At 36.2% G+C, this 21,724-nt stretch overlaps 1 protein-coding gene across 1 annotated transcript; it reads left to right on the forward strand.

Annotated features, from left to right (window-relative positions):
• Window positions 1-642: 642 nt before the first annotated feature.
• LOC135681612 (uncharacterized) lies at window positions 643-19,911 on the forward strand. The gene is made up of 13 exons (XM_065196163.2): window positions 643-848; window positions 1,135-1,165; window positions 4,666-4,849; window positions 6,769-6,842; window positions 7,278-7,384; window positions 8,383-8,504; window positions 10,464-10,602; window positions 12,878-12,909; window positions 13,296-13,714; window positions 14,377-14,419; window positions 14,630-15,033; window positions 16,733-16,860; window positions 17,477-19,911. Exons 1-13 carry the CDS (start codon window positions 679-681, stop codon window positions 17,673-17,675), a joined length of 2,052 nt encoding a protein of 683 aa, XP_065052235.2. The 5' UTR covers window positions 643-678; the 3' UTR covers window positions 17,676-19,911.
• The last annotated feature ends 1,813 nt before the right edge of the window (window positions 19,912-21,724 follow it).

A 21,724-nucleotide genomic window follows, 5' to 3' on the forward strand; every position in this document is an offset into this window, starting at 1 on the left:
CATAAGAATTTATCACTATCACTTCGTATCAACGATCTTCGTGACCAATCCAGCATGTGATTCTCACTAGTAGCGTGGTAAGCATACATTTAAAATCATGTAATAGGTTTTTGAATGGGAAAGAAAATCAGAATCTGAATCATGCCTAGACAGTAAAGGGTATTCATTGAAAACGTTAGATAAAATCTCTGGGCATGCTAAACGTGAATACAAACTGAATGACAACCTGTATTGAAACTGAATGTGGATGTACAAAGTCAGCCATTTTGCTTCAAGATTCTTTTTCAGAATAATGCTGTCCAATTTTGTACTCAGTCAATAAATTCGTCTGGAGAAGGTAATATATTTCGATGGGATTTTGATCGTACGCAGTTATCACAAAAAGTTTTTGAGACAATGATGTAGTCCTATTAAAATAGCAAGGGGGATTCTTGCACAGAATGTTGCAAAATACAATAGCAAAAGTAGAAAGTTGCCAATTTTCGACATCAACAAGGGAAGCTCGGTCCCCCTAGCACTACACCCCTGCCTTGAGGCGTGGCACAAGCCCAGGAACCATAACCTGACTGTGTCTCGTGAGGCGTGTCTCGATTTCAAGTCGCCCCTGTGAAGGAAATTTCTTAAAAGAAATCGAAAGTTTTCAATCGAGGCCTCACTAAGACGTAATGAAGATCCCGGATGAAGTATGGCGACAGGTCGATTGCTGAATGCATTTCTAGTGGTGTTCCAACGTTTCTAAAAGAAAGATCAAGACAGAAATTCTGCTTTTATGTTGCTACGCTGTTGTCAGAAGACGCCAATCTGGCAATTTTGATGTCTGTGCGAAAGTACAATCGGCAGTCTGAAGGGTTAGGGTCTGTTATGTTCCTCTGTTGTGAGTTAGCCCACCAAAAATATGGCACACAGACCCAGAAATGCAAAAAAATAACTTGTGAAGTCTTCTTAAAATAGAATGTTGAATTAAAGATTTTGCTGACAAGTCTGTAGATGTTGTATTTGTGCATTTCTTCTGTTTTTTATTCTCTGGGTGTTGAAGGGGAGGTCTTTCTTTCTTTGTTATTAATTCATCTTACAATGCTGAATTGGTTGTATAACGACTATTTTTAATTTCATTTTCCTCCTCTTAATACGCAGGCACTACGAAAAGATATGCCTAACAAATGAGGTAAGTCTTATGAATAGTTTTAGCATATGCTGCTGTAAATTGCTTTGTTTTGAATGCAATGACTTCGCTTAATATGCAGGGAGATGGTTGTTTTTAACGGCCATTCGAATGTCTTGGAATTCGATTATCCGAATGGTAAGTTATCATAGAATGAACGAGAAAGCAGGCATCAAGAAAAAAGTAAAAAAGGAAAAACATTTTGGCTAATACCGACGCGCTTTCATGAAGAGTTTGAATAAAGCTCGGTTGTTTTGCTTCGCTGCAAACCAGGTCAGCCAAGTTTAAATCCGCGTTGGCTGGGCCGTGTATGCGCCGTGCCAAAAGATGCATTTTCAATATACGATGTGTTTTAGTAATCACAATATAAGTTTCCTTGTACTAGTATTTTTTTTAGAAGCATGGAGTGTCTTATTTTTTGTTTTGAAGTTATATCGTTCGGTGCCTTATGCTCATTTGTAAAATCGGCCTAGCCAAACTTTGGAGGCAGGTGTCAATGGTCGACAGGATTTTGTACCATGTGCTGAAAGATTGGTTAAAATGTCGTTTGTTTGAGAAGAAGTCTTTTTTCTGTTTAAGCATTTAATGTAGAATTGGGTGGCATTTTTTTATCAACCCTATCTGTTACGAATGCACGTATTGTAAACACAAATTGAATAGGAACTTGAAACTGCTGTCTCATTCAATGTAAATGATTTGAAAGCACATTTTCGTATCAACGCTAAAAACCCAAATGTTAAGAAGCATCCAATATTTTATTAATTAGGATAATGACAGTCTATCTAACATATAAGATTAATGTTAAATAACAATTTATCTCAGGCATCCTAAACTTCAATTTGTCAACCCAAAATTTCGAAACTTAAGGTTGCTTTTCTATTGCTAGTGCAAATTTTGATTGCAGTTTTGGTCTGCATATTCTAAAAAGCTGATATAATTCAGTGTCATGAGTTGTTTAGGCTGTGTATCTAGCTTTTTGAACTATGCTATATTTAATTCAATATGAAAACATTTGAAGGAGTTGTTTATAGAGTATCAACTGAGCTAAAAATTTTCAAAACAATCTCAGATAAGGCCCAAAAAGCCTAATTTTTCTAACACCCCAATGATATAAGAACCAATTCAGATTGAAATAAAGAATGTAATTTCTTATATACAGGTGTTAAAAAAATTCAAGAAGCAGCAACCTTATAATAAGTACTTCAAGATAACTGATTTGATTTAATTAAAGTAGAAATCCTGATTTATTGACACAGTTCTGTGCTATTATTTGAGTTAAAATGTAAATCAGTCATTGGACTCTTATCACTTTTCAGTTAAATTTTGTTGATATGTTTCTGCAGATATTGTATGATTTTTTCACCCTTCCCAGTGAGTTTCATGCCAATAACTGTGCTTTGTATGAAATGATTCCCTTCCAATAGCAAAATGTTTTTTTAAGGTACTGAATGAAATTCCAAACAGTTTAAAATCTACCTTGTTTGGTTGGACAATTTGGAATCAAACCCCATTGAAAGCCAGACTTTTTCCCTAAATGTTTATATAATCTGATATAATATGACAAACCATAATCTGATATAGTTTGTCAAATTATGAAATTTGTTGAAAATGGGATTTTGATGGTAGTTGGGTTAAATAGTTTTATACTTTTGATGTGCTAGATTTCAAGTGTTGTTTTTCATGACATGCAACTTTTCAGTATGAATTTCCCTTTTTTTGCCCACTTTTTAACTTGTACTGGCCACAGAAAGTATCCAAAAGTAGCAAAGTGACTTTGGTTTATTCTTTTTAATGGTAGTCATAATATTCAGTGGGTATGTGGCATCTTATTTGAAGTGATATCCTAGAAATACGGTATGTCTGACTTTTGTTACAAGCTTCATTGCAAGAATAATAGAAATACGACTTTTGATTGTCTAGAAATTATTGGTACATTGTTAGGAAAAATATTATTAATCAGATTTTTATCTAATGTGATTTTCCATTTGATAATATATCATAATTTTCATATAACTGTATGTAAAAAGCTATTTAAATAATTACATTTGGCACAATGCATCCAGTTATGTGTGTTAACTCATTCAATCTTCATTCAAGGAAGTTTTGATATGGTTTGTAGCATTGTGATGTATTGTAACATGTTGTAATTTACTTTAAGTGTAGTCATTGTATGACTTTTTGCCACATTTCAAATTATAATGTTTTATGCTCAGTTATTATTTTTTCATTTAACAGACATTTTTTATTGTTCCTGCATTTATGCTAATTATTAGTAGGATTGGTCAATTCGTTTAAAGTTTACACAGACATTGAATTATTCAAAATTTGCAATTAGTCTCATTTCATGACGATTTATGCTTTTCTCTTGAAACATTAACCGGATAGTTGTTCATTATATCACCTCTTTTTTCATTTGCTAGTTGCTTTTATCATTCTTTTGAAAACATTTTTGCATCATCCAAAAAAACATTAAATTTATGAAATTCAAAAATCTCTGATAAGAATATCAACATCAAAACTAATGTTGCTTTGAAAAAAACTGTTGAATTCCTCTGACAGTATGTAGTTTTGAATTGGTGAAAGCAGTTTCTCATGAAAAGTACTAGGGTTATCAGAAATAACGAAATTGCTTTTTTTTTATTTTCTCCTTTTTGATGTTTTTTAAAGTCATCCAAGACTAGGCAGATAGATAACTGCCATCCTTTAAAACATTTTGTACATTTTTTTAAAAGTGAAAATTTTTTGTTGATGTTTTGCCATTCCCTATAATCAGTTTTCTTTATTTATTGATTTTATGGCCAAAAAATAGAACATTTTCCACTGAATGATTCAAATGTGCACAGAGGCACAGAGTAAGGAAGCCTACATTGTGTAGGGAGAGGGGGTTGATTGTGAAGCCATCATGTCAAGGCTTAGCTATTTGGCATGGATTGTGGATGATTAACACACAAAAGTTTTCTTAAATTATACTTCTTTATTACAAATTGCCTTCATACATTCAAATACAAAAACATCATCACAGTTTTGTTCTGTTTTTCAGACCAATGTGTTTGCTTACATTCATATTTACATGAATTAGAAAAAAGGCTGAACTAATCACTAATTGAAGATGCAGACAAGTATTTTGTGCATTTTCAAACACCCCTTGTTTATAAGAAAACAAAGCATTGGTTGTTGTCCAGGAATTGGCCATTTGTCTTATTTGATTGATCAGTAAAATATCTTTTACTTTTAATCTCATCTATTTGCTGGTCTTATGTGCCTAGTGTTGTAAAATTACATTTTGTTCTGTTATAATTATTTTTTAATATTCCAGTATCTCTAGCCTTTAAGATTTAAAGATTTAAATTTATCTATATCTACTCTAATTGGAAATTGAACCAGCTTTGTATGTCAACAAATGGTTTTGTATCAGAATTTTCTTTTAACCAATTAATATTGTCGTTTTGTCTGTAAAAATGCCAGCTTCAATTCATTGCATCATTGATTTTCATTGCTTACAGAATGATAAGTATCTTTCAAAATCACATCAAAAAGCCGTGTACAATGACTTGGTGTCATCAAAGGAAAGAAGCTCTCCTCATGGCAACTATAATGGCCCTGCAAGCAAAAGACTCGATTATACTTCAACCCAAAACAAAAACAGCTCAAAGTCGTCCCATTCAAGTAGTGGACAGAAGCAAAGAGGTAGATATTATGTTTGAAGTATGTTTTTTTGTGGCAAAATAACAGATTGAATAAATGTTAAAAAAGTATGAATCATTTTTTTGAATAGAGGAATGTCATCAATCTATTTTCTAATAGCCTTTAGAAGTTTTATTTGTAATCTTTGTAAACATATTTCAGTGTAAAGATACAATGTTGTTCTGTTTTGTAAAGGCATTTCTGTTCAGATAGTTCCCAGTTTTTGAAAGAATGGAAAAACTAAGGTAGCTTGCAAAATAAAAGTTTGCTGAAATCAACTTACTCTGTAGTTTCAAAAGGGGGGTGGCTCAAAATCATAGCTAAATTTTCATTCGATGTTAGTTTCTTTACAAGTATCTCATATGATTGTCATTCAGTTTTAATTATGTCCTTCAGTCAAGTCTAGTCTATATTTTGTTTGTCTTTGATTTGTTAATTTCCAATTCATGCTCACATGCTAAACAGAAATAAGAAATCTTCCCTGTAGTGTGTAGCCTTGGTGAACAGTTTTTTTTATCTTTGAATCATATTTGACAGGGTATCTGTAACTCTGTAATAAATTTAGTATTTATTCAAAGATTGCTCATGGATGCCTATCTAATCTTCAATGTATTCATATATCAATAAAAATGCCATTATTTTGTTGTTTTAAATGTCTTTCCATTTCCATTAATCATAAATTCCAGGATTTGTGAAGAATACCTCCTAGGGAGTGTGGTTTGTTCCCAGTTACCAGATTTCAGAAATCTGTTAGAAGAAAAAAAACTGTTTTCCATGGCTTTTAGTTTGATCCCATTCATTGTTTTAAGATGAAGTCTACATGGAAAAGTCTAACAGAATAACCAAGCTTTAAGGGTCCCTTTCACATGTTTTATGATGAGTCTGTAAATAATCAAGAATTGAAACAAAGATCATAAGATAAAAGGATATAGATTAAAATTAAGATAAAACATTTACAAGTAAATGTTCAAACATTATTTTAAATAAATAAAGCTGGTTTTAGTGATTTCCATCAGTTGAATTTCAAGTCTTACAAGTTAACATGAAAAAATTACCTTTCTTGATCAGTCTTGTTATAACATTGACTTGATCAGCCTTGTTATAACTTGTATTTTGCTCATCAACTATGGTATGGTGGGGCTAAGAGGCTAGGATAAGTGTCTGTCCCCCTTAGCATGATCTCATATTGAGTTTAAAATTTTAATAACGATCAATGTGAGTAAATAGTACCAGGAAAAGCTTACTTTCATTGATTGTTATTATAGCTTTATATTGTACCGCACGCAATATTGTATATTTATGGAATCTCTGAGTTTAAAATTATACACATTATTTGTGTTACAAGTGTTTTATTCACAGTCCCTTTTTATAAATTCAATATTTGTTATTGTTTATAAACTCATAACATGCCAATATTTGACACATTCTTTTGCCAGAATTTTGGTTACATATCTGCCATTAAATCAATGATGCCTCTGGCTGTTAATCTTAACTGTTCAATAGTAAATGTTAATTATGTTTTTATTTGAAAAGAACAAACAATCAACCTTAAGGAACACTTTTGCCTCTCCTCCCTTTGACCCTAATAAATCCAAACAGAAGATGCGTTCATTAAAGGGGTTAAAGGGAAGCTTGCACCCCATCTTTTTTATATATGAAAGTGATTTTTATTTCAAAATAAACACCTGCCTTTGTGAAGGGAAAAATTATCCTGCCACATTCTTCTAACTTTAAAACGACCTTACGTGTCAATAAGTTCAATAATAGATGTTGGAACCCCCACTTTTCCGAAAGAGAAGTGCAGTATATACCTATTTGCAGAAATGCCCCTTTTTGCCTTAAGCTCATCCCCTCCTATGTGTTCAAATTTTGTTTTTTTCTTGACACTTGTTTTCATCTGGGATCTCTCTTTTCTTGTGTAGACCATGATAGTCCTTCTGCTGATAGACACAGTAGCAGTTCTCGTTATGGAAAAAGTTATGAGAACAATACTAGTGTAAGAATTCAATTCTTATTTAATTTTATTTGTTTTACTGACTTAGATATAAAAATTTCCTATTTTTGGCCTGAAAAGACAAGTATCAACTTCATTACTCTTTTGGGTAAATTATCACACTCAAATAATCAGAATATTAGATAAAATTTAAAAGAATTTTTCTGTAGCTTCTTTGCATTGTCTTGTGGCTTCATAACTTCAGCTATCATCTGTTCACAGTATCCAAAATATTTTTCTTAAATCGTTGTTGGATTTTCAAGATTGAAATTATATTTCATATTGAACTGCATTGTCATGATTCACAAAGTTTGCACAGTCAAGTCAATAAAATGCTTCTCCAGAAACTATTTGTTTAACATGAAAAATGACATATATCAAAGCAACAAACGATGGAAATAGCTAAAGCTGTTGCTTGACTTCTGCATGTATTTGCAGGACGATTTTGAATGGACCATGCACACAAGCTCATCAGGCAAGACTTATTATTACAACAAAAGAACAGAGTGGTCTCAGTGGGAAAAGCCAAAGGAGTGGATTGAAAGGTTAGTCACTGCTTTGAATGGCCCAGCATTAAAGCTGAAAACAGCACTCTTTTGTGATTCCGTGCAGGAGCGTAGTACTGACATCGCTGGTGAATAATTGCACTGTGTCCCTGTGAAGATATCAATTTAGACTCAGTTCTGTAAGATTATAATGGCTATTTTTTACTTTTAGTAGTTTTATTATGAAAATTTTATATAATTTTATATTGATATATATATATTTTGTAATGTTTAGGTATTACAAGCAATTTATACAAAAATACATTTTTGCCAGGGTAATTTTTTTTTATATGAAAAATAAAATGAAATGAAAATAGTAACGGATTAAATTGTAACTTCTGCCCACATAGCAAAGCAACGCTCTGCATTGCAGATCATGACTGTTGTTTGTAAAGCCGCGGCGCACATTTTAGGACAAAAAAGATTCCGGAGGGAAATCATATTAGATTCAAAGGCTCATACTAGCCAAAAAATCAACTGATATGGTTCCATACCACATTCACATCGTAGTAATTTCTTTTGAAAATAAACGATACGGGGCGTAGCGGATTCAGGCGTTGTCGTGTGAACAAAACGGCTATATAGTATTTAAAGTAATCCGATACGAAACCAGTCCTATATACAGGACAACGGTGAGCAGCTAATTCATTAGTGGTTGAGTTATAAAATAAGCTCTTGTTTTATGTCCAATCGGTGCTCCGCGTTCCGGTTTCTCAATTCTGACCGTTGATATGGACAGTAGTAGTCTTACGAGGCATTGTGCTTTTATTATATATGGACACTAAGAGTAGACCTGTATTAATGGCAAGCGTATAAATTATGAATGCAAACTATCTACTTCTTCACTATGTTACTGCTGCACAATGTTACGGGATGCAGCTTGAAGGGATTATGTAAAGATCCTCTATATATCTGAAGGTATCAGAGTTAAAGTTTTCTGAGTTTGGTAATGTTTTAGACACTGTGACTCATTGAAGGTGTCGTTTTATTATTTCCAGGGAGAACAAGGCGAGAGTTAGAGACAGAGATAGGGAAAGGGAGCGAGAGAGGGAAAGAGACAAGAGAGTTCGGGAAATTAGCAACAGGGAGTCAAGGGAGCAGTCCAAGTATGCCAAGCTCTGTAAGTTTTCTCAATTACGGCATCTTATTTTGTAAGTTTATATAGTATGTAGAAATTGTAGGCATTTGTATTTAGGCATTAAATAGTTCCGAAGAATAGTGATTGGTAGCGCAGTTGGCTAGGCGGTTCTAAAAGTTGAGTCAAAAGTTATTTTCCTTGATTATGAACAAATTATGACTCGAATCTATCCGAACCTCAAAACGGAAACCGGCTGGTGTGATTTTCATAAACAAGCCGCTCCCTCTCCTGGAGTAAACGCCCGCTACTTCCACCTTAGAAAACGGGCGCTTATAACGAGTTTCTGATGCGTTTTCTAATTTTATTTTACAGAAGTTTCTGAGATGTTATTAGCAAAGTTTGTTTTAGTTTTCCTTCTCGTCGGTCTTTATTTTAATTGTTTTCATGACAAGGAAACTTTCTTAACACGCTCTCAAGTATATTGATGTCGGCTTTTCTTCTTTTTATCTTCGAGCCTCTCCATCAAAATTTCGGCAAACTTTTTGTCGTTCTTCATTGCTTTGCATTTGGTTGGAACCACCAGACCAATTTTACGTTTTCTTTTACTAATAACTTCTACTGAGATCCCTCGTTTACTTCTTTGTCTTTGCTTGAATTGCTTTGATATCCAAAAAAAATCTAATAAGCCCCCCGCTTGAACAATCGCTCCCTTTAATGCTCAAAAATTGAACTAGCGTCCGGGTGCTTATTCGAGGATTTACGGTACTTTCAAAATCTAGATTTCAGAAAATTGTTTTTTTTTCTCGCCTTTGTCTACCCTTTAGCTTTCCTTGTGGTTTTGTGGTTACCGCCACACAAAGTTAGGCCCATAATCCACTGAATGTTGTATAATGTCACTTAAAATGGTTTCACCTAAGGAGCAGTACGCTTCTCCAAACAAAAAAATTTACAGTTTTTTTCTGGTGACCAGGTTTTATGCCAGAAAGAGAAACTTAAACGCTTAAACTGGGTCAGTTGCAATAACCCTTTAGTGTTAAGTTTTAGTGCTTGTTAACAGGGTTTAAGAATATACATGTTGTTAAAAGAGGGACAGCCCTTTTTCTCAGGCCAATAGTTTCTCTCGCTCTGCAAGACTTGTCATCTCACTGACCTTTCATCTGCATTGTCAAAAATATATTTGCATCCTGGAGATTAAACGTTTCTTGGTCATCGTATTAAATTTAATCTCTAACCAGGATTAGTCTTCCAGACTACATTGTGCTTTTCATAACGTATTCTGTTTGTTGTCTTTGATTTTATTCCACGTGCGTTTCCCTGTTGCGTTGCTCTCGCTTAAGAACTTTTGACCATGCTGGTCAATGTGGTCACACCCACCAGCGTGCCTTCTGTTAGTTTACTGTTACATTACGCTAATTCGAACTTAGTGGCTGAGAAAGCAACACACGATGGAAAGCTGGCTTTCAACAATTCTTTGCAAATAATCCGCATAAGTAGCTTTTTCTTATTACTGTTCATCTATTTGAATTCCAAAAACGAGTTCTATTGGCCGTACTTAGATTAACCTTAACTTACACGTGATCAAGATGGAACTTAAACACAGCACCCTTTTAGGCAAATTGTCACAAACGAACAAACCACCAGGACATTTATGAATGAAATATCTGCTTCATCAGTCGATCCTGGTCAAAGATTCAGTTTTAATTGACATGAAAACGCGCTAGTTTTAAGAACTTTTAGAAAATAAAGATGCCCCAGTGTTCTAGCCAAATACAATTCTCATTTGTCTACAGTACTATAATTTTTTTGTTGCTTTTGTGTAATTTGGATGGATATAAATAAATTCCCTTTGATGTCGCCCGCGACTTGGTTCGGCACTGATAGAGGGATCCATGGAAAATTAAAAGATGCTTAATGTAGTTCGAAAGGCAAATCGTGCGTTTCTTTTAGGCGATTTAACTCTTTAAGTCTGTAAATGAAATTACGGTATTCTCTCGTCCTTAGCCCCTTTCAAGAAAGAATACTCACAGGGTAGAGGAAACAGCCAAGCCCGAAGAAATCATGAATACGCAGAAATTGACCGGCCTAAAATTGTGCAGACTCATGGCTCTAGTACTTCTGCTGTCAGCACAACGTCTAGCAGGTGAGACCAGTTGAGTTCTTTAAAGAGACAGAAATGACATGGTGGTCATGATGTTAATCCAGTAAATAATCTCAATGCTAAGTATCCGTGTTACATTTTTTCTACAATAATGTTTGTAGCATTCTCTGTAAAAAGCTTGAGCTTTAGGGTGCACAACAACGCGAGCTCTGTTTTTTAAATCCTACCTAACAAACCGGAAACAATTTTGCAGAGTAAATGGGGTCGATTTCCAAATTGGGGACATAGAAGTTGGTGTTCCACAGGGTTCTTGTCTTGGCTCTCTTCTTTCTTGTCCATGTCAATGGTCTCCCACAATCAGTCCAATATTCTACTGTGTCCATGTATGCTAATGATGCCAATTTGTGCGATCTCGGGAAACTGGATACTTGACGACAAGGCAACAAGCTTTCCCCGAACGTTGCAAAAACCATTCTATGCTTATTTCTACAAAGCAGAAAAACAACATTCTCAAGAGTCAAAATGAACACTTATGTGTTAATAAGCTCGAAGAAGTCAAAAACACAACATACCTAGGTTTGCATATTGACTGTTCTTTGGATTGGAAAGTCTCCAGGGCAGTTGGATTTTTAAAACATGCCAAATCCTTTCTTCCGAAAGAAACTTTGCAAACTCTATATACAGGTACTGTAGAGTCCCACTTTCGATACTGCTGTTCTGTCTAGGGGTGCGCTGGCTCCACGGTAAAATTAATCGGTTGCAAAAACCTCAAAAGCGTGCTGCTAGGATATTAACGAATAGCAGCTTGGGTGCCCCCAAGCAGACCTCTTATTGAAGGGCTGGGATGGAAGACTGTTGACGAACTGATCACTGGCGAATCTAAGACAATGGTCTTCAAGTCCCTAAGTGAGCTGGCGCCATAATAGCTGTGTTGTCTCTTTACCCAAAATTCGCTCTGCCCATCATATGGCCTTCGTAATAAGGGGACCGATTTGAGATTAACGATTAAAAGGTCATCCAATGGCCAGAAAGGTTTCTCTTATAGAGGTGCTAAGCTATGGAATAGCCTGTCAGCCGAATCAAAGCAGGAACCTCTCTGTATAGTGTCAGGAAAACTATTAATCTGTCTAGTATTCAAGAGAAATACTGCTTTTCCTTTTGTTTTTCATTGCAATTTTGAACTTCATTCTTCATAAAGTTTTAAATATTGTAAATAAGGTTTTAACGTTTATTTTATTAATAGCTGTTTCCTTTTTCAAATCATATTGTAACTAATGTTTTTTATCAGAGGGTATTCATGTTTTTTTTATCGGAGGGTCCCTTTAAAATCAACTTGTTGAAAGGCAACCCTCTTTAAAAGAGTTAAATGTGAAATATATTAAAAAGGCGAGTCATTGAAGCTGCAGCCTTAGTTTCCAAGCGATAAATTCTAAGCGGAACAAATTACAAAGCAGAGTCCCTATGAAAGCATTTAGATCATTTCAATGCTCTCTCGGGCACGCATAATCTAGTTAGAGATACAAAAAATTCAATCGATGGAGTGCCATTATGATTAACATTTTTATTATTGGATTCATTCATTAAGCCTATTCTAGCTGCTATTTTCAAACGCATTCAAGCTATTATTTGTTATGTACGTAAAATGAGCTATTGGTTTTGGGTAGTCAAGGATTATCCAAGTGAAAGTCTCATTTATCTTACTTTAGTTTTGCAATTTCCTTTCGTCTCTTTGTTTGATGATTCTAATTTATCAGGTTTCTTTTTCTCGAAAGGTTTTCTGATTTGTAGTATATTCTTCTTACCAATTTTCTCCCTCCGCAAGTCCTTGAATAAGCGCCCGGGGGCTTATTTCGCAAAAAATGTTTTGAGGTGGGGGCCTATCTAGCGGCAGCCATAATATTAATAGGGCAAATTCTCTTGTTCTTTTTGAGGCTGGTCAATACGCTTTAAAATTCTAATATATTGGGATATACCATTTGCTGTCGAGGCAGCATCTCGGCCCATGGGGGCTTGTTCGAGGGAGGGGGGCTTATTTCACGAAAAATTCTTTAGGATGGGCCTTATTCGTGGGGTGCCTTATTAAAAGGTGGGAGCTTATTCGAGGACTTGGGGTGTTTTCTTATAAAGGCCAAAAATCCTAGCAGTCAGAATCTTAACGTGTTTTCTGGAATGACGCCCTCCATTTGCAAGCACACGCGATATGCAAGCCCACGCTAATGAGATTACTGTCTGTTTATCATCTACAACACATTTAGGTCAATAAAGCTCCAAGGTTTTACAAAATTGGTAAGTTTTACAAAGATCATTTGTTTTGTAGGTCAAGTGGCTGCCCCACACCGGACACAGTTGGTAAGGCATACTAAAAGTTAGCTTCTTTCCCTCGTAGATTTGCCATTTTTCAAAGCGTTTACATTCCATATGAGATATGGCAAATAAAGTTGTACAGACACGAATATTGTTAGTGTACGCGACTTTCTCATGACACATTTTATCTAGAAGCCAGTCAGGATATTTTTACCGACAGTTAATTAAACCAGTCGACTCCAGCCGGAATCATTTGCTCAATAATTTGTCAATTGCGGCCTCCTCAATATGTTTGAGTTTTATTGTAAAATGAATTTTAATTGCAAAGTTGATATAAGACAGCATGTAAAATTATCCTCGGCAGAAAATGATTTTTTTCGTCGAATTGTAAGTTTTTTCAATCTTTCATGATGTCACTTTTTTGCTTTTAGGAAGCCCTATTGGCAGTGTTCAAGATATATCACCCCCAAGCACCCCATCGAACAGTGGAATCTCTTCCCTTTCCCCATACGTCAATTCATCAACAGGAAACAATGTGACGTCACCTCACGTTTTTACCAGTTCCCCTGGCGTTTCATCAGTAGCACAAATCAGTTCACAATCTTCGCATCTCTCATCATCAGCCCATGCCAACTTTTATCGTTACTCCTCAAGCGAACCGAAAGTGCAGCCAGTAACACCCAATTCGCAATCATCGGCCAACCCGATTTCAAGCAGCTATGGCTTGTCTCAGACATCTGTTGAAAGTAGTGTCATGACGTCACCTACACCAACCCTCCACCCGTTACAACAAGCGATGCTTCTTCAGCAACAGCAACAACAGCAGCAACAGCAGCAACAGCAAATAGCAGTATGTGTCATCTAGAATCTATTGCAACTTAGGGAAATGAAATGTCATAGCAACTTCTAAATGAGGCCAAGTCAAAGTTTTCGATGCATTGAAGCCTTGGATATGTGCCTTTGATATGAATGGAAATAAAGGACCACACCCAATGCCTATTTATCTCTTGAGGGAGCTAAGTCCTTTTCTTAAGATAAGGGAAAAAAATTCTTTTCTGGCTGCAGCTTTTCGCAAATGACTAGAAGCTGGATGCTAGAAGAATTATAGCAAGCTCATCGTTCCAGCTGTAATTTAAACCTATAAAAATACGATTTATCTATGGATTTGCTTTCAGGTTTTCCAATTGTGGATTTATTTTTTAAGATAAAAGGCATCAAAAGAAAATTTTGCCTTTAAGAAATGTTGCCTTTGCAGTTCTTAAAAGTTTTGTATTTTAAAGGACCTGGATTGAAACTGCAACTCGTTATATGTAACCCATTACCACTGACGGCCCATGCAAAATATGTTTTTCTTACCCCCTGACGAATTCTTACTGCATGGGGATATATTTTTTCAGAAACCTATCAAGTTAGCAATTATTTTATCATGATTGACAGTGATCGTTCGGTGTTAGCTTTTTTCATTTTTTATCCATCTCAGCCTGGCTTGTTATATTGAATTTTTCATTTCAGCAATCGATTTATGGAACAGCAAACATTGTGTCAGCGTCATATAGTGAGTTTCCTTTTGCTTTTATTTTATTGCGTGATTTTCAGACGCCATTGTGATTTTCGTTTATTTTTTGAATTTTTTTTGTAAAGTAGCTTTTTTTATTTGGGAGCGAATGGGCTTTGACAAGGAAAAAAGTTTTTCAGAGCGAAAATAGATGTTACTAAATTGAGGCCTCATAGATGTTGCTAAGTTTTCTGATATTTCCGTACCTAGGCCAGGCAACCACACCTATTGATCGGAAGTATCGGCCTGATACGGGGCCCCCTCCGCCTCCTCCACAACAACACGAGCAAGTTGCCACTCCGCCGCCGCCGCCACCACCGAATCAGTATGAGGCTAGCGCAGTGACACCAGGGGGTCAAACCACTTCGCGATATCGTGATCCAAGATCAGATCCGCGATCGGGTAGTAAGTCTGCTTATGGACCTTCTTACGAATCGTCTTCGGCAGCTAGCGGTTTGGATAACGGTGGTAATTGGGAAAGCTCTCGAAGGAACACAAAAACACCTGAGACACCACTTCCGGACTTACCAGATATGACGCCATATGCCCAGTATTGTTGTAGGAAGGCATACGAGGATGTGGCCGGATGGATGGGCAGCATTCTTGAACGTCAGGTATGCATTTTTGTTCTTGAGCGCTTTGTTTTAGTTTCATTTATAGAATGCCAAGTCAATTATTATCCACGGAGGTATTTTGTGCGAATGCCTTTGCATCTTCATCGTTCTACGTGCATTGCCTGCAGAAGTCGTGGTAAACGATGTCCACGTTTTGCTTGTTTTCATTACCGTCTTCCCTTTAAGCAATATTTGGGGATGAAGAGAAGCTGTCTGAAATAGAATGCCAATACTTAAGAAAGGAAAGGGGTCTAGGGACATACAGAATATTTGTCGATGAGTCAAGCTAACTATTCTTTTAACCGTCAGCTATTTAATCAATACTGGGCATCGAAACGGTTTGTCGAAACGGAAAGTGTAAGGGTTGAGTACGTAATTTATTGTCCCCTGAGACGCGTCAGAAACACCAGAAATTCACCTTTCCTTTGCAGAGCCGCCAAACGCTTTATTTTCTTTTTGCTTCCCGGGTTATCAAAATCTGTCTTTTTATTTTCTTAACTCAACAAACTTGATATCACCTTCCTCTCTCTTAGCATCTCCCTCCTTTCCCTTGCCGAATCTTTGCTATAGGCCTCTCGGGTCTTTTTCTGTTATAATAATCTAAAATTCTGTTGATTACTGATTTTCTTGATTGACTTGAAAGACAGATACGCGAGTATACAAGCAATAATATATTGGAAAATTTTTAAGAGTCATGCCTTTAAAAAGCTGGCAGTATACAGTCTGCTGAACATCTTTCAGAATATCTCATCTACTTATAAATTTTTTCTTCGAATAAAGAAAACTTGGATGTACCCTCCTAGATGGTCATTTAGGGTAACCGCTCCCTAACACCCTAAGCCGTAATTGCACCAGTAATTATTTCAAGTCATCGATAGTATTGGTGCAAGTTGTTCCAATCTGTAACGTTGTTGTAAAAGAGAATCATTGAAGAAGAGAATTGAGCAAATGAATTAGAAAATAAAACGTAGAGTAATTTAACTGGGATTTCTTATAAAATATAAAATGTTTTAAACTAAAGTCTTGACACGGTATGGTGTCACTTGACACGGTTTGGACATTTGTATGTGAATGTACCTTTAACTGAAAATGCGAAAAGGCTTGAAATATTTTCTCTATCTATTCATCATATATGTGAAATGCAGACTTTGTCTTACTCAGTCTTACCCATTGACTATAAATTGCAAAATACATTAAATGAATAAATTTCTATTAGGGAGGGAGGGCGGTTAACGAAACAAGAGATTGACTTTTTTTCGGGGAGGGGGCGTGTCTGCATTGCTCTTCCGACTCATTCTTCCACACAAAGACCAGTTAAAGTTGTCTCATGTGCTTTGTCCTTGTGCTGAAAGGACCCAAACATAAGAATATTGCTTATCTTCTGCGTTCGATGCCTGTTAAGTATTCAAAGACGAAGAAATTTCATCTGCACCTTGGCCAATACCTTGTGGAACTTGTCGTTGGTACTTTGCAGTTCTTGCTAAGGAAACCTTTATTCGATCTTTTGTTAATGTTCGAAACAGGTATCGAACGCAGAAGGCAAGCAATATGGATCTTCAAGATAATCAATTTGACAGTTCGGTTAACTCAAGACAAACGTTTGAATGGTTGCTCCATTGCAAAAGCTTTTAATCACCGTAAATGACCGCGACAGTGCTGGTGTTTCCCTATTAATACATTGTTATTTCTTTGTTTTTAGGCCGCTGTTGCCTGCATCGAAGTAGATTCCTGTCTTGCGTTAGCAGGGGAAAGATCAAAAGCGAATCTTATGATTTCAAATATGGTATCGTTAATTTCTGAATCAAGGCTTCAAGTGTCCAATTCAAGGTATGATTGTATTTGCTGCTTATTAGCTTTTTATAGATTTTTTATGTCCCGTGCACCGGTCATTGTGGATCACCCATTTGAAATTGATAACTTGATCTTTTTTGTCTTATGTAATGTTTTTTTGCCAAAATAAGGACCTTCTATAAGCTTTAGTTGAATTATGGACTATTTTGCCCAGTATCCTACTGATTTATTAAAGCTGAGCAAATGTTTAGTGACATTACAAAAAATGTTTTAACTTAAAATTTATGCGAAATTTTAATTTCTCAAACCGTTCAAATTTATGCCTCGGTGTTTAGATTCATGCAAACCTGTTATGGACACAGTTGAGTTACTAAACTGGATGCCAAAGAAAGTTCTTGCGAAGAAGCGCTGCCCATCTTCGAACCGATAAACCTTTATCTTGCGAAAAGCTTCTATCCATTACACACTTTATTATTGCGATGATATAAGCAATAAAGTTCTGGGGCCACTTATGCTGTCAGTGTTGTTTTGTAGTTTCATCGATTCATAGTGGCCTTAGAAATTGCTCAATTTTAGTTTTTACATGCCATCTAGATTCTACCGATCCATAAACTTTGTTTTTAAAGGCCAGGATTTCTGTTACCTTCTGTAGGGTCAGCTGCGTCCGGGAGGTGCTGGATCAAGTCGAGGGTCTTCAGGATTCTAGGATAGAGCGTCAGGATTCGAGGTTGGAGCGACAAGATTTGAAAGCGAAATCCGATCGAACGGATTCAAAGTCAGATCGTATGGGGACGGATCAAAGGACGGAGAAAAGGGATGTGAAAACTGATCGGAGGGAAGTGCAATCTTAGGTAATATAGACTGTTAAGCATTGGAAATAAAGTGCCTTTTTACAAATTACGCATTGGCACTTTGATATGGCTGGGTTCTTTTGTGGTCCTTGTTCCTGATATTTCCTTTCGCTGCGTAATCGTGACACTTGGCTGGCAGTCAAGTTGATGGTGTTTCGTTGGCATTGGACCACAGAAAGTTTTTTTATTGGCTTACATTGAAAGCATTTTTTATTCCTTATTGTTATTAGACGATGTCTTTGTAATTCCGTCACCTGTCCCTTGTATCTGATTGAGCCGGATTTAGGCGATTGCTGTTGTTAAGCAAAACTGGTTATTAGATCCTTGTAATCATCACAGCCTTTTTTCGGTTCACATTCTGAGAATCCTCTATGATGGCAATAATGGTAATTAGAGGTTGTTTTTATTGACAAAAACCTTGCTCTGCATGATAGTACTTAAGTAATCCCGTATATTATCAAAGTAACAATTTCTTAAAAGGGACGTACTCTCCATCGGTTTGGCACATTCCTAAGCCCAGCCCATTGTAAATAGACAGCATACTCGCTTTTTGTCTTTTCAGCTATCCTCAAACATGTACAATCATCTTTCTCTATTGCAAATCGTTTGCCCAAACTTCATGCTACGGGGTTTAGTTTAATTAAGTGACAAATGTTTAGAATAGTCATCGCGTAAGTAAAATGTTTAAACCCATTTTACGAACCTGTTTGTTTTTGTTCCAAAACATATCAATTCATTGGCATCATAAATAGATACAAAACATTATCGTTAACGTATCTCATTCGCTATGCCGATTCTTAAATGTTAGTTACATTTCTTTGTTCAAACTTTCGATCTGTAGTATTTTAAATATGGAAATAGTTGAGCATGGGTGATCGGCTGGTGGCCCGTTTAATTTTGTGTCCTTCTTTTTCCTTTTTGGTAAAATCACCTATTATTACATGAATCGTCTCTAATTGCCTCTGTGCCCATTTCAACTTCCCCTTCTGTATTCCCATATGGAATTATTCTAATTGCTCTAATTTGCTATAAAGCGCATACAATGGTTCACAAGCTAAATAATTAAGTTCTATGTAATGAATAAAGTTGTATCAATGAATGTTAAACTCATAGAAAATGCTTGGTCCCTAGCTTATGCCATTACCAGTGATCATAAATGATATAAGGCTCAATAATTATTATCTGATTTGAAGGCAATCGACAAACACTTAAGGGGCTTGAGCCATTTTCAATCAAAAATTGACCAATCAGTGAGCGTGACTCCACTCCCATGATCATCGATTGGCTAATATTGATTGACGGATGGCTTAACCCACTTTTCTATTTATCGATTGCCTTTAATGTTCAACATTGATCGCTGCTTTCAAATCTAAGACTTAAGCACAGCACTTTCAATATTTCTTATTCCACAGTTTCGCCCGCAGCTTTCATAAATTTTGAAATATCTGTTACCTTAGAAAGCGTCATATGTCTTTTCGAAATATTTGCTGGTCAGTGTTATTGATCATTTTAGTTCTCTAAAAGCAGCCTGTTAGTTGTTAGTCATTTTATTTGCTCTTCGTTGTTCTTTCTTGCCCTTTATGAGTATAAAAAGCGAGAGAAAGATATTCCTTCTATCCCGACCGGCACTTATTTCTTAACAATTTGTAATCACTTTAACTGCTGAGGATACCCAAGAAAGTCTGTCTGCTATTTGCTATGAATTTCTCAATTAATGATATGAAATTACTTGTTTTTACTCTTACCCCACTGTTCCCTAAATTGTTAGAACTATTCATTGAAAGCCTCAGAAAGATGCGTCCTTTTCTCCTTCCTTAATTTGGACTGTGTTACATGACCATCCTGAAAGTTTTTGTTGCCCTTCCAAGCGCAATTTCATCGCATTCAGCCCGCCCTTCCCTTGTTAACGACATACCCGAACCAGGGCTTCTGTGCTGCTCTCCCTTCTACGCGTCCTTGGTTCTTTCAAATCAAACCTTTCGGTACCTGTTTCCGTGCAACTAGTTAGGCCCCAGCCGTTTACGTCACATTTGAGCTGCACCGAACTCTAAGTCACTTTGTTCCAGTTTAACGATATGTGAACAAATTTGCCATCTGCCGTTGGGTCTACTTTTGGATATGCAGATACGCCTGTTATTGTCATTACGGCCATCAAGATTCCTCTGTATATTATGGTATAGTGTAATTTAGCTTTCTGTGCAATTTTTTAAAAGGAATAATCTTGAAAAGCGTACAATCTTCTCGTTTCGTTGTTTCTCCTTTATTGCTCTTTAGTCTTGAGATCATAATTCAACTGGTATGTATAATATAGGGCCTGCCTTGCATGAAGATTTGATTGAGGTATGAATACCAATCTTGTGAATACTTTATTTAGACAGAAAATGGACAAGTGAGCCCAGTTCGGTCGACTTGGGCTATAGTTGACAAATAGCATCTTTTGCTGAAATAATTATGAAACAGCCTGTAAACAATTATACTCCAAAGCCTGTTTTTAGGGTTTTAAAAGTAACAGCTATTTTCGAGAGCTTTAAAATAAATTTAACGGCGCGGTTTGGCAGCAGAGGTTCAACTTTGAACGTTTGCATCTCTGTCAATTCTTAGCAGCAGCGACTATCAAGAACAGAATACCAAAAGATGTTAACGAGCCGTAGGATATGTAGCCAGGGTGAAAAAATTGGGTGGGCAAAGACGAATTGAGCAAGGGAAAATGGGGTCCACACCTTTTGGAAGGCCAGAAAATGCTCTTTGGGCATTCGCCCCCTCCTGCCTCCCCCTCGCCCTGCTACTGCTAACGAGCAATGGTCAAATTGGCATTTTGTATTTGCGGAGAAAGTAAGATCTTTGCTAAAATTGTGTTTTGCTTCAAAGAAAAACCATAATTCTGTAAACAAATATTTACCATTATTTGCAATTTCATGTTATACAGAAAGCAATAGATGTCTAACGTACTTCTTGAAAATTACTTTTTAACAGTCTGTTGTATAGTACAGTGACGCCGGAGCACACATTTTGGGGTGGGGCAGGGCCGTAAATCAGTTATGTCAGTGAGGTGGGGGTCAGCAAAACGAATGAATACAGAGTGTGCAGTGGATTATGGCACCACGACTATCGACATTTTTTATCAACTGAAATTTTTTCAGCTTCCCCTAGTGGTATTTACAGATATTCCTTAGTACTTTTAATGACTTTTTTATAATTGGACGGAAAACACAAGGACTCGAAAAAGTTAAGAACTTGTACTATAAAAGCAAAATTCATAGGAACTTTTAAATTTTGAATGTTTTTATCAATGCAGATAACCGAGAATTAGAACGTCAGTTCTATTCAATTGCAGTCAAAACTGGCATAAAGTTTGCTATGCATCCATCAGGGTTTTCATTGAGTTGTTTGCTGTCTCTGTTTATAATACATTGCTTTATAAAATATTGTTTAAAACAATGTACAGGCTCAGAGGCATCCAATTTTTAGGAATTCTCCTAGATTATCACTTAGAATCAAGGAGCTATTATTGGGGTTCCGGGGCCGCAATTCGATTAATATAGAGGAGGTCCAGAAAATAGGAACTTGACGAAAAAGCGTGCAATGAATATTCGTGTAATGTCAATTTGTCGATATTTATGCCGACTTAAACGATTCTTTTCTTACAAATTTTTTGAGATTTATTCAAGGGGTGGATAGAATATTTGGAACGACTGCACCCTGGATGCAGTCACCGATTCAGCACCACTAGGGCGGCTGCCCACGTTTCCCTTGTGGTGCGGGGGTAACACGGGGGCAGCAAAGTGCCCTTTTCATGAAATTGATATCCAGGCAATATTAGTTCATAGCAATATTTTGAATGCTTATGAAATCTAGGTTTCAGGTATCTCTTGGTACCTACATGCAAGAGAAAAGTCATTATTTTACATTTTGATGAGAACTGATAACCGATTTGCCAAGCAATTTGACTACAAAAATGTTCGTTGATGAGTTCTCTTTAACCTTCATGATCATGCTGAAGAGATTCTAGACTGCTACCAATGGCGGCTCGCAATTGCTCGATATATCAG

The sequence above is a fragment of the Rhopilema esculentum genome, chromosome 12 (assembly GCF_057945365.1).
Source record: "Rhopilema esculentum isolate cy_ngs chromosome 12, ASM5794536v1, whole genome shotgun sequence".
Lineage (NCBI taxonomy): Eukaryota > Metazoa > Cnidaria > Scyphozoa > Rhizostomeae > Rhizostomatidae > Rhopilema > Rhopilema esculentum.